We start from the raw sequence: 13,862 nt of genomic DNA on the forward strand, positions 1-13,862 counted from the left end.
CTGTAGGGTTTATACTAGAACGGTTGTTTATTCCGGTCTGAGTCAGAATTTGCTTCTGTTTTAAGAACGCCTCACAGTCTCTCCTTTCCCCCATCTATTCTGATGAAGGTTGAGCTTAGGAAGAAGGGCTGGGGTAGAAAGGGTCTTCTGCCTCAACGTGTTCTGCGGATAAACTTTGAGAATTCCTGCCTAGGGAGTCTGACCGAGATTTTGGCTCCAAAAGCCAGGGCTTCTTATCTCTGTCACCTGCAGAGACCAGAACCTGGATGAGACAGGGCTCAGAGGTTGGGCACAGCCTTTGCTCCAAGGCTCCTGGGCACAGTGCCTACCTCCCGTCCCCTGGTAAGCGTTGCCAGCAAGGGTATTATGAGGAAATCGTTCCTCCTCTTCCTCCTGAAGTCTCCCACAGGCCTATTAGCTCTGCAAGAGTGCAGGGGAAGGCTGCACAGCCCTGCAGATGGAGGGGAAGGTGTCAGGGGCAGCAGGTGTCAGGGGCTCCCAGGGAACCTGTGGTCAGAGGGGTGGGGGTGATTCAGAGCAGGCTGAAAGTGGGAAGTGGGCTGAAGACAGAAGGCTGGAGGCACCATCACCCCATCCATTACACCCCAGACAGCTTGACCTTGCCTAGCAACCCTTGGCTTCCAGGTGATGAGCAATAATGGTAGACATTGCGGCTCAGAAACCGATACCTCCAAGAGATGGCATTTGAAATGCTAAACTGAAGAAGCCTCAAGATCTCTCTGACCTCCCCTTTCCTTCTGTCTCTCCATCCACTCTCCCCCAAAGCACGGAGGAAGCTATTCTCTGAAGTTCCCTCACCTGCCTAAAGTCTGGATCTGCCAAAGATGAAAACAATGACCTCTGGTCCTTTCCTTGAGTCATTATGAACTGAACTCATATTGCAGGAAGAAAGACAAGTCTGTCAACATGGTTAGACAGACTTGTCACAAACCACTGTCTGCTCTGCAGTCCCAACAGACTTTATCCCAGACCATTTATGTTCTTTAAGCCCATTGAATTCCCCTAAAAATCATTTACGACATCCCTAAAATCATCCACACGTCCCCATCTCCCTTCCCCTAGGAGGAAGGGAATATAACCCTTTGTATCCCAATGTGTGGTAGGGAAATCTGTTGTGATTCTCCCCCGTGCACATTCATACATTTGTATGCCATTTCTTGTATTAGTTTTCCTTTTGCCAGTTGATTTTCAGTGGACCTTCAGAGGGTGGAGGGAGGTTTTCCTTTGGCCCCTATGTGGATGAGGGCTGCATCACGTTGTACACAGGAGCAGTGGGTTCCCTTGGGCACTGTGGGAGCCTCCCTTCAGCAAGAGCAGATGAGGTGAGGCTAGGGAAGGCAGCCTGGACTTACGTCGATGGAGCAGCCAAGGAGAGAGCCTTTTTGCAGAGCTTTCTGGATGATCTTGAACAGGTTGGGAGGGGGCTTCTTCAACTCATACCACTCAGCAATGCCTCCGGTGAAGTCTTCGAAGCCCTCAGTGGTGGCACCCCCTGAGAGCGCTTCATAGCATCCGTTGATCCTATAAGAGGGGTTAGATGCTGCCGCTACCCTTGACACTACTGATGCTATAATCTCTCAAATACCCACCCCCTAGTACCCTCTAGGTTGGATGCTCTAGGGACCCCCTGCTCACATTCTCCTTGGCCTTGTCCCCAGCCCGGGGTGCTCAGGAAGGCAAGGTATTGTATCCACAGTTACCATTTCCCTGGTATTTTGTGTTTTAAAGAAAATCTCAGGCCAGGCGCAGTGGCTCACGCCTGTAATCCCAGCACTCTGGGAGGCCAGGCGGGTGGGATCACTTGAGGTCAGGAGTTCAAGACCAGCCTGGCCAACATGGTGAAACCCTGTTTCTACTAAAAATACAAAAAAATTAGCCTGGCATGGTGGTGCATGCCTGTAGTCCCAGCTACTTGGGAAGCTGAGGCAAGAGAATTGCTGAAACTCAGAAGGTGGAGGTTGCAGTGAGCCAAAATTGTGCCACTGCACTCCAGCCTAGGCAACAGAGCAAGGCTCTGTATTTAAAAAAAAAAAAAAAGATTCTCATTCTCATAGGACCTTAAAGTTGGAAGGACCTTAGTGATTTTTCTGGATGAACCTCCTGTATTGATTCTTTCTACATCCTGACAAGAAAGGGGAGGTCTACTAATGGTTTGTTTGGTATTGATAGCTTAAAAAAGGACAACAATTCAATAATGGAAGCAGTTTCCCTGAGAAACAGGCACTGTGTTGGCAAGGGCTTAGTGCTCCTGATTATGGATGCTGGAGTCCAGTGGCTTCCTGCTCTGAAGTGGGGTCACTTAATGGAAAGAGCCAGGCGGCACAGCCAACATGGGGCCATTCTGGAGAGGGGCTGGTGTGGGGCTTCCTACTGAGAGTGGGCAGCCTGAGCACTGGACAAACTCAACTGTGGGCAACCTGGGTGGGAAGCAGCTGTGGGGAGATGGGGAAGCCATTGCTAGTCAGTGACATCATCTATTCTGCGCAAGTTTCCTACCTCTGCAATGAATAGTTTTGCCCGTTGGCAAAAACTCTGCTTTTTTTAGTTGATGCAAATGTGTCCTGTTAAGGAAGTAGAGCTCCTTCTCAAGGCAGCACAATCAGTACCATAACTTGTTCCTGTGCATTTGGTTAAAGATGGTGATAGCTGTCATTTATCAGCGTACAGTGCGGCCAGGCACGCTGCATGCACTATCTCCCTTGCATTTACAGCCTAAGTTTGGCTGAAGAAGTCCTTCTATAGAAAAGGACTTCCACTCAAAGTAGTCTTGGAATAGTTCTTATTTTTTGGAATCCAGGGCATTGGGGGCAGGCCATGGGGCCAGCGGAGGCATGACAACTTACTTGGCGTATGCTTTCTCCAGCAGGGCACTCCAGAACTCGCTCCCCTCAGCTGAATGCACAAAGAGCAGCTCCCCGTCCTTGGTGGGCAGCCTGTCGTCCACCACCACCTCCACCCACTCGCCGTATTGCCAGAACTGCAGAACAAGAGAGGTGGGCTGCAGGAGGAGCTGGTGGCAGCACTGGGACTCCGAGCCTCAGCTGCGTCTGCCTTCTCTTTCCCTGATACCCTGGCATAGGTTTCATGAGCCCGTCCTGGGAGGAGGTGCTCCCTTAACTCTCCTATGCAGGCCAAGTCCTCAGGCTCATGTCCATCCCTTCGAATCCACACCTGCCTCTTTAGCATCCTGCCCTGCATTGTAGGCTTTTTTTTTTTTGAGACCAAGTCCCACTCTGGAGTGCAGTGGTGCGATCTCGGCTCACTGCAACCTCCACCTCCTGGATGCAAGTGATTCTCTTGCCTCAGCCTCCCGAGTAGCTGGGATTAAGGGCACGTGCCACCACACTTGGGTAATTTTTTTGTGTTTTCAGTAGAGATGGGGTTTCGCCATGTTGCCCCAGCTGGTCTCGAACTCCTGGGCTCAAGCGATCCATCTGCCTTGGCCTCCCAAAGTGCTGAGATTACAGGTATGAGCCACCGCACCTGGACTGGACTGGCTTTTTCTTTCTTTCTTTCTTTCTTTTTTTTTTTTTTGAGATGGAGTCTCACTCTGTTGCCCAGGTTGGAGTGCACTATCTTGGCTCACTGCAACCTCTGCCTCCCAGGTTAAAGTGATTCTCCTGCCTCAGTCTCCCAAGTAGCTGGGATTACAGGCGTGCACTACGCCCAACTGATTTTTATATTTGTAGTAGAGACGGGGTTTCATCATGTTGGCCAGGCTGGTCTCGAACTCCTGACCTCAAATGATCCACCCACCTCGGCCTCCCGAAGTGCTGAGATTACAAGCATGAGCCACCGCGCCCAGCCAGCTTTTTCAAATATTATTTCTCATTTACCAGCATAAAAGGAGGAGAACTTTAACGTTTTGTCTCAAACATCAAATAATACATTTTTTTTTTTTTTAACTTGGGAATTATTTCCTGAACACCTTGTTCTACCTCCCTTTTGCAGGTCCCAAGCAACCCCCCAGGGCCATCCCGGCAGGGTCCCACATCCCGGCCATGGGTAAGCCAGGAAGCTTCCTGCTCTCACCCAATGTCCTTTGTAGAACAGCATTGGTCTTGGGAGTCTGCAAACACCGGGGACTGAAGAACCCAGCCAAGCCAGGAGACTGTTCTAGCCTCTCGGACCTGTTGAGGAACCACTTGAACCAGCCATTAAGTTACCTGGAAGTGAAAGATCCCTGCATAGTTTTCCTGGAAGCTCTGGTTTAGAGGGACGACTCGAGCCAGGATTTCTTCATTCAAGGTGAGGGAGGCAATGGCTGCCAGCAGCCAGCAGTCACCTGTGAACACAACACAAGGAGCTCTTATCAGAGGGTCTCAGATCCAGGAGGATGTTAAAAATCTTGTCTCCACCTTCAGGCGCTTAAAGCCTAAGACAACCTGTGAATGGACAGAGTGAAGTTTCAGGCGGTCCCCCATCTGAGGGTTGGGTCAGAGGACTTGGCTGTTATTAGTTTGGTGTAAAAGTAATTGTGATTTTTGCACCAACCTAGTATTTTGAGGGAAATGCAAAGGGAGAAATGTTTTTGCTGTGTTGTGGTTGGGCAGAGATAGGAAATTTCATTCCCTGAAATACCCAGAACTCTGGTGGCTGAACTGTGCCCTCAGAGCCCAACCCTGCATCTGATTCGCTGCAGATGCTCCGCAGTGAGAGAATGAAACCAGTGCAGTTGCAGAGGCTTCTGGGCACACAGGCTTTGAATGGGAGTTTGGGCTGGGTGTGGTGGTGTGCACCTGGAGTCCCAGCTATAATATTAATACTTGGGAGGCTGCGGCAGGAGGATCCCTTGAGCCCAGGATTTCAAGGCTGCAGTGAGCCATGATTGTACCATTGTACTTCAGCCTGGGCAAGAGAGGGAGACCCTCATCTCTAAATAAATAAACAAATAAATATATAAAGGGGAATTTGAATGAGAGAAAGAAAACGTAGTGCTAGATGGGAAGGGGACAAACATTGCATGCCTCCTAGGAGGAGGATCTGAACCAGGAAAAGAGGCTCCGGCAGGGAGTACAATCACAGGAAGTAAGTAGGGAGCAGTGCCGTCTCAAAAAAAAAAAAAAAAAAAAAAAAAAAAAAAAGAAAAGCCCTGAGTCAGAGGCAGAAGGCTGGACTGTCCCCAAGGGTTTCTGTGCAGAGGGGCAGAGGTCACTTCAAGGGGTGGACAAGGATGGGCACAACGAGGTGGGCAGCTGGCCAGGCAGCCTGGTCCCTCTCTGAGCCTCAGAACCCTCCTCCATGACGTGGATAAGTGTGAGGCATAATGAGAGCAGGTGCGTAAGCACTCGGCGCCCATTTGGTGCCAGTGCTAGGTTCTCAGCACAGCAGGCACCACAATCATTTCACGCAGTTAGAAGCAAGCTGATGCCAGCAACAGCACCCAGATGGTTTCAGGGAGGGGTCATCTTCACCACAAAACACAAAGGGGAGGGGGCCTGGGAAGAGGATGAGGAAGTTTACTCCATTCTTAAGGAATGTGCAGTTTCCTACAATTTCCCATGACAATAATGGGAAGTAGCCTCAAAGGAGTTTAATTCACTGTTGGATTTATTTTCGCCAATTGACAGGTTTATTAAAAATGTAATTGAAGACTAGGTACAGTGGCTCACGCCTGTAATCCCAACACTTTGGGAGACCAAGGTCAGTGAATTGTTTGAGCACTGGAGTTCAAGACTGGTCTCGGCAACATGGTAAAACTTCATCTTGACAAAAAATACAAAAATTTGCCAGGTGTGGTGGTGGACGCCTGTGGTCCCAGCTCAGGAGGTGGAGGCTGCAGTAAGATGTGATCATGCCACTGCACTCATCCTGGGTGACAGAAGAGCAAGACCCTGTCTCAAAAAAAAAAAAATATATATATATATATATATATATATATATAATGTTATATATGTAATATGTTATTGTTATTGATGTATATCAGTAACATATATATATATATGTTATTGAAGTTCACTGAGTTCTTTGGTTTTGTTTTGTTTTTTGAGACAGACTCTCACTCTTGTCACCCAGGCTGGAGTGCAGTGGTGTCATCTTGGCTCACTGCAACCTCCACCTCCTGGGTTCAAGTGATTCTCCTGCCTAAGCCTCCCAAGTAGCTGGGATTACAGGCACCTGCCACCATGCCTGGCTAATTTTTTGTATTTTTAGTAGAGATGGGGTTTCGCCATGTTGGCCAGGCTGATCTTGAACTCCTGACCTCAGGTGATCGCCTGCCTTGGCCTCCTGAAGTGCTGGGATTACAGGCGTAAGCCACCAGGCCCAGCTGAAGCTCACCGAATTCTTTGAATTCTAGTGGATGACTTAGCATGCTGAGAGTTCCTGACCTAGCTTGTCCTGTTAGCACATAGACACAGCTGCTTACAGCTCTTTGAGGCCTACATACGCTAATGACAGATCTATGGTAAGTGGAGACACATCCCCTCAGTCAGTCAGTTGGTAGCCTTGTGGCTCACGTCTGCAATCCCAGCTACTCGGGAGGCTGAGGCAGGAGAACTGCTTAAACCCAGGAGGTGGAGGCTGCAGTGAGCCAAGTTCGTGCCCCAGCACTCCAGCCTGGGCAACAGAGTAAGACTCTGCGCCCCCCAAAAAGAAAAGAAAAGAAAAGAAAAGAAAAGAAAAGAAAAAAGAAAAGGAAAGGAAAGGAAAGGAAAGGAAAGGAAAGAAAAGGAAAAAGAAAAGAAAATAAAAAGATAAAAGACGTCAGGCGTGGTGGCTCATGCCTCTAATCCCAGCACTTTGGGAGGCCAATGCGGGCAGATAGCCTGAGGTCAGGAGTTCCAGACCAGCCTGGCCAACATGGTGAAACTCCATCTGTACTAAAAATACAAAAATTAGTCGGGCATAGTGGTATGCGCCCATAATCCCAGTTATTCAGGAGGCTGAGGCAGGGGAATCACTTGAACCCAGGAAGCGGAGGCTGTAGTGAACCGAGATCGCACCATTGCATTCTAGTCTGGGCAACAAGAGCGAGACTCTGTCTCAAAAAATATATATATATATATATATACACATACACACACACACACACACACACATACACACACACACACACATTTTACAGCCAAAGATTCAAAAAGTTTTTCGTAAGTTTTCCAAATTCTGGAGTTGAAGGAGACTTAGAGGCCACTAAAGAATGTCTTGATTTCTAAAAAGAAGGGAAGCATTTGAAATCCCACTTTTTTTTACTTCTGATTCCTTCACTCTTTTCCTCACCCCAATCAGCAAAATATTTTGAACCAAGTTGGGAAGCTCGCTTACCCAACTGACTTCTTTCCTCTCTCGTGTAAGCATCTCAGTGACAAGATCTACACAATGATTACACAAAGGCTTAGATGTGCCAGGCCCCGAGCTAAAAGCCTTGTGCGCATTATCATGTTATCCAATTTCGTTGTCACAGAACAGTTCAAGGTAGGTACTATTTTCATCCTATTTCATAGTTGAGGAAACTGAGGTTTAAGGAGGTGGAGTGGATCACCCAAAGGTCCTAGCTAATTAGTGGCTGTCAGGTCTATCGGCAAAGCACAGGCTTGTGATGTATAACCAAAACAGTCTCCTCTGCAAAGAGGCTGGTGTCAATTGCGAATTCACCTAATTGAATTCGGAATGGACATTGTCTTGGGGACTTTTGCCCTTGAGAGGTGTAAAACATAAAGTTTCCTCTTCAAAGACCATCCCCCCCATTTAATTAGGAATAAATAGTAACTTCTCTTAGAAGCAAACTTTATTCAAAGACCTGTGCTAACATTCTTAAATATCTGCTAGCCGTGATAAAGAAATCAGTGTACTTTATGTTCTTAGCTCCCACAAATTAGCCTTTTCCCTGGCATGCTTATTATACTGGTCCAAGCAGTCATAGCCTGTTCCTCTTACTTACACCTTGGTGTACCTCAGAAGACTGTCTGAAGAGTGCACTTGGCACAAGCAAAACTCCTGCCTTCCTCTCCTGGGGGAATGTTCAGTTGTTACAAGCTCTTAGCCTTCCTGTTCAGGTACAAAATCTGTTTATGGGCCAGGTGTGGTGGCTCACGCCTGTAATCCCATCACTTTGGGAGGCCGAGGTGGGCAGATCACATGAGGTCAGGAGTTCGAGAGTAGCCTGGTCAACATGGTGAAACCTCATCTTTACTAAAAATACAAAATTAGCCAGGCATGGTGGCATGCTCCTGTAGTCCCAGCTACTGGAGAGGCTGAGGCATGAGAATTGCTGGAACCTGGGAGGTGGAGGTCGCAGTGACCCCAAATTGCACCACTGCATTCCAGCCTGGGGGACAGAGTGAGACTCTGTCTTAAGAAAAAAAAAATCTGTTTATGCTTGGTCCTGTTGATAACCTTTTGATCCTTAATTCCTCCATTTATTTCAGAGCAGAAACTGTTGTCTTGGGAACTTGAGTGCCTGAATCGTGGTGAGCTGGAGCTGAGTGCCTCATACATTCCAGCTGCCTCTTCATGTCCAGTCTACACCCTCCATCCTGCTGCTTGGGAGCTGACCTCTATGGGGATCTCACCGGGGGCCCAGGGCCTATGGCTGCTGGGGGCCAGAAGAAGGGAGTAGTGCAGTTAGGGTGTTTCTTCCCTGACTCCTTCTCTGAGAGCGTGGTTCGGCTCCATGTGGCTGTGTCCTGTGACTGCGGGGCACTGCTCCCTTCAGGTTGCACCTGTATGTGAACCACTTCCAGTGCTAGAATCCTGACAATGGCCCCCAACTCACAGATCCAGACCCTGTTCTGGGATGGACTCAGCCCGCTTCCTCCTCGGATCACAGAAGACTCCAGACACAAGCTGTCTGTTTCCAACTGTGTGCAGGGCTCCTCCGACTGGGGGGCTGCTCCTGTCAGCTGTTCACCTTCTTCACTGACTCCAGGTGTGCACGTGAGCCTGCCTGGAGGCGCTTGGACAATCATTTACCCCATTTAAAAAACCCGGCCTGCGTTCTTGACTGCAAAAACTCATTATCATAAAAATGCCAGGTCCTCTTAAGTTAGCCTATAAACTTAATGTAATGCTAATAAAAATAGCAATACTGTGGCTCATGCCTGTAATTCTAGCACTTGGGAGGCCAGGGCCAGAGCATTTCTTGAGCCCTCAGGATTTCAAGACCAACCTGAAATCTCACTATATTGTGAGACCCTGTCTCTATAAAAATTATTTAAAAAAAATTAGCCAGCTGTGGTGTCATGCTCCTATAGTCCCAGCTACTCGGGAGGCTGAGGCAGGAGAATCACTTTGAACCTGGAGGTCAAGGCTGCAGTGAGCTATGATTGTACCACTGTACTCCAGCCTGGGTGACAGAGTAAGACCCCATCTCAAAAAATAAATAAATAAATAAATAAATAAATAAATAAATAAATAAAAATAATAAGACTAAAATTTTTTTGAACTTAGCTGATTCTGATAAGTTTATTTAAAAATTAAATATGGAGCATAGATAGAAAAAAATCTAAAAGAGAAGGAAGTCTACCTCTATTAGATGTTTAAACACATCTAAAGCTACAGCAATTAAAACAGTATAGAACTTGTGCATGAGGATATAGATAAATATAAATGGCACAGAAAAAATCTAGACTCAAACTTCTCCATGCTCCTGTAGGGGGGCACAGTGAGATTCTTTTATAGCTGTTGGGTGTTAACACTAAGTATAGGGCCCATCTGTAGCCCCTAAGGTGCTTTTGACAGCATGTATGCCTTTTATTTTTTCCCCTCTCCAGGTTTTGACATTCCCTTTTTGCTGGATTGCTTTTCTTTTAGAACTGACTGTTTTTCTTTATAGTACATGGTGTTATTGTATTCTCTCTCTCTCTCTCTTTTGGTCAGGCCTTAGATTCTCTGTGGAATGAGGTGAGGCATATATAAATACTAAGCAATTCTGCCTAAGTCACTGTAAAGCTCCTACTCCCATCTCTCATCTGCCTTTCTCATCCCGGGAGCCTGACACCTGCCTCAGTCTGTCCAGCACCCTGGACATGACCAAGGACAAGTGTCAGAGCTGGGTCCCCAGGGGATTCTGCTCATCCATGGGACAGATGGTGTCTCTGTAGAGAAGGAAGGTGGCTACCAATGACATCTCCTGCTAGCAGGGCCCTGGCTATTGCTGGCCACATTTATTACTAAAGGCAGCAGATGAGGCCCTGCCCAGAGGTTCCTAAGCTGCCCCGTTAAGGTCCTGACCATGGGCTTGACAGACCAGCCATCCCTATATCCAGGCTGCCCCCACACCCAGCCGTGCCCCCACACCCAGCCATGCCCCCACACCCAGCCATGCCCCCACACCCAGCCATGCTTCTGTCCTGGAAGGCACTCAACTGGCACAGACCTGAGAGGCTGGGGACAGAAGATGGAGGGATTTTCTGCCTTGCTTCGTCTCCAGAAAAAGCCCACCTGGGTGCCCCATGAGCCTCATGCTTAGCCAAACAGGGGCTGCCTACACGATGGGATTTCAGGGGCCTCCTGTCCCCTTCCTCCACAAATCTCCCCTACATCTGGTCTTAATTTCTTTATCCTTATTTTTATTTTTTATTTTTTTGAGACAGGTTCTCAGTCTGTCACCCAGGCTAGAGTGCAGTGGTGCAATCATAGCTCACTGCAGCCTTGACCTCCCGGGCTCAATCCTCACCTTGTAGCTGGGATTACAAGCACATACCATCATGCCCAGCTAATTAAAAACCTTTTTTTTTTGTAAAGGTGTCTTGCTCTGTTGCCCAGGCTAGTCTCAAACTTCTGGTCTCAAGTGATCCTCCTGCCTCAGCCTCTCCTAGAATCACTTGAACCCAGGAGGTAGGGGTTGCAGTGAGCTGAGATTACGTCACTTCACTCCAGCCTGGGCAACAGAGCGAGACTCCATCTCAAAAAGAAAAAAAAAAAAAGAAAGAAAGAAAAGAAAGGTCCCAAGTAGGTGGCAGGCTGGCAGGGGCAGGGGCACCTTTGCTGGCTGTCCCCGTTGCTGCTGGGCACAGGCCAAATGGCTCCACAGAGCACCCCACAGCCACGTGGCGCCCTCAGGTGGTTCTCAAACCACAAAGGAGTATAATGGAAAGACATCCCAGATAGATCTAAGAGGCCAGACCAGAGGCGGGTGGGAGAGGGGCACTGGATTGTGGTTAGAAGACCTGAATTTTATTTTATTTCATTTCATTTCATTTCATTTTTTGAGATGGAGTCTCACTCTGTCGCCCAGGTTGGAGTGTGATGGCACCATCTTGGCTCACTGCAACCTCTGCCTCCCAGGTTCAAGCAATTCTCCTGCCTCAGCCTCCCAAGTATCTGGGATTACAGGCGTCCACCACCATGCCCAGTTAATTTTTGTATTTTTGGTAGAGACAAGATTTCACCATGTTGACCAGGCTGGTCTCAAACTCCTAACCTCAGGTGATCTACCCACCTTGGCCTCCCAAAGAGCTGGGATTACATGCATGAGCCACCACGCCTGGCCAGAGGACCTGGATTTTGGTCCTGATCTGGCCACTTAAGGTTGTGTAAGCACTTCTTAATTTCTCTGAGCCTGTGTGTTCTCAGCTGTGGAAAGAGGATAGTGATGAGGCGTATCCTTGGCAGGTTGTTAGGATCATGTGAGAGGAGGGAAACCGGGGGTCCATGGATGGGCTTTATTGACCTGGAACCCCAAATGTTTTGTGCAAATTTGGCATACATGCAAACACATGCTATTTTCTAGAGAGAGTAGTCTGTTTCTCTCCCACTCCCACCCCAAATGGTTGGGAAACACTAGAGCCAGAACATGGAGTTCAAATCCCGACTGTGACCTGGGGAGACTACTCCCTCTGTGCTTCAGTTTCCTCATATATAACATAGTTTAATAATAATAGACTGTCTCATGGTGCTGAGAATTAAATGGAAAAAAAATATGCAAAGCATTGAGAACAGTGTCTCCAAGTGTTTGCTCTTTTCATTTGCTGATTTTATAGGAGTGGAAACTGAAACCCAAGGGAAATGGAGTCTCGATTGGTACATGGTATGCCAGACCTTGGCCACATTTGGCAGTATTGTCCTGGAAAGGGTGCCAAGGTTGCCAAGGGTGCCGGCTGGTGAGGGGCAAGGAGAGAGGGTTGTGGCCGAGGGGCAGTGAGGAGGGAGGGGAGCTGCAGGGGTGAGTGGAGTGCATATGGGGCCCGTCTCACCATCTTGAGCCTTCCAAAATTCATCTTTGGAAGCAAGGGGTGTCCGAATAAGGAAGAAATAAAGGTAAATAGTGAGCACTGGGCGAGGTGTCCTGATGTGTGCCTGTGGTCCCAGCTACTTGGGAGGCTGAGGTGGGAGGATGGGTTGAGCCCAGGAGGTGGAGTCTGCAGCAAGCTGTGACAGCACCAGTGCACTCCAGTATAGGTGACAAAGCAATCTCTTTTTAAAAAAACAAAGTACATTTTTTTAAAAGAGGGGTGAGCACTGGGAAGGGTATAGATACTGAAGCATTTGCTGGAGACGAGTGTGGCCACTCCAGAGAGGAGTGCCTACCCAGGCCTGAGCGGGTCTCCAGCCGGGGCGGTGGAGCCTCCCCTGCACTTCCCTGTAGTGCTGGATCCCGGGGCTGAGAACTGCAGCTCCTGGGAGAGGCTGGCCTTGCGGCCCCTTCCCTGCTTTTTCCTCACACAACAGAAGGAAAGAGGGTCTCTTACCAGCCTCCCCCTTCCAGAGTCTGCGGTTGGGACCGTTCCTCTCCCTGCACCCCGGGCTGTCAGTTCTCTCAGGGAACGTTCACCACGTTTGTGCCTATGGAGGATGGGCATTCCTGTATTCATTTGCTCATTTGTTCGACGACTTTTTAGTGTCATTCTCTCTGGCCCATTCTGGGGCACCCACTGAGCTCAGTTAAGCTACTTTTGCTTATGGGTCTCTGGGAAATCCTCTCCGAATTCAAGCTTCCTCCACCCGTTCTAATTTGTTTGGGAAAGGAAGTTTGATTTGGGTTTTTAAATCATAAGCACAGCGGCCTTCCCCTTCCAAGACTCACGTGACCTGGATACGGGCTTCACTGCCCCCAGTGGGGCTACCGTTCTTGGGGGCCCATGGTGAGCACACCAGGTACCCAGCCCTTCCCTCCACTCCAGCTCACCCAGACCCTCCTCTGAGGACAAGGCACTCTCAGACAGACCTTATGAATGACTCCTTTAAACTACGGGGCCTTCTACTGAAAAGACAAATTCATTCAGGGCCATGTCAGTAAATTTCCAGAGCTGTGATCCCTGGCCTGGGTGTCCGCATCCTGAAGGTCGGCTATGTGACAGGCCCAGCCCATCCTGGGGGGTGGGATGCAGCTGGGTTACTAATATTTGCGGCTCCTGGAGGTTTTCCAAGAGGAAAGCATAATATTTGCTGTGCATTTTCTCCTTCTTTTCTTTCCGCTACTGCTGTCTTTCCCTCACAAACAGAAGTGAGGCAGAGTTGGGAAGCCAGGGGAGGGGGAGCGCAGGAGAGGCTGGGCTGAGGCACCCCTGAGCCGCACTAGAGTGCAGCGGCTGCTGACAGTCCTGCAGGACGGGAGGTGCGTGGGCAGGTTGGTGCTGGCTGTCACAGTCACACCCAGTGCCTGCACTGGGAAGAATGTGTGTTTGGTGAAGTAAAACACGCTGAATACCAGCGCAGCCCCCAGGAAATAACTGGGTTTGCTTACTGTTTTCTTTAGTCTCTTTATTTGTAGGCACAACTGCTCAAAGAAACAAGCTGGCCCCCGATGGTGCCAGAGTTTCTTGACCTCTGCCCAGATACCAGAGGGAGAGAAGACCCTAAAACTGGCAGAAACTGGAACAGGCAACCCCTTGTTACATTTAGAACTTTACCATGTCATTATAATGCTAACGTCACCACCTGTAGAAGAAAATCACCACTAT

General features: G+C 48.7%; 1 protein-coding gene across 1 annotated transcript in view; it reads right to left on the reverse strand.

Annotated features, from left to right (window-relative positions):
- CAPN2 (calpain 2) overlaps positions 1-13,862 on the reverse strand; it is a 59,388-nt gene that overhangs the window by 25,175 nt on the left and 20,351 nt on the right. Inside the window, exons 3-5 of the mRNA XM_007988349.3 lie at positions 4,188-4,306; positions 2,865-2,998; positions 1,374-1,542 (exon numbers count right to left, since the gene is read on the reverse strand). Of these exons, the coding sequence (XP_007986540.1) occupies positions 1,374-1,542; positions 2,865-2,998; positions 4,188-4,306 (422 nt within the window). The remainder of the gene's footprint in view (positions 1-1,373; positions 1,543-2,864; positions 2,999-4,187; positions 4,307-13,862) is intronic.

The sequence above is a fragment of the Chlorocebus sabaeus genome, chromosome 25, assembly GCF_047675955.1.
Source record: "Chlorocebus sabaeus isolate Y175 chromosome 25, mChlSab1.0.hap1, whole genome shotgun sequence".
NCBI lineage: Eukaryota > Metazoa > Chordata > Mammalia > Primates > Cercopithecidae > Chlorocebus > Chlorocebus sabaeus.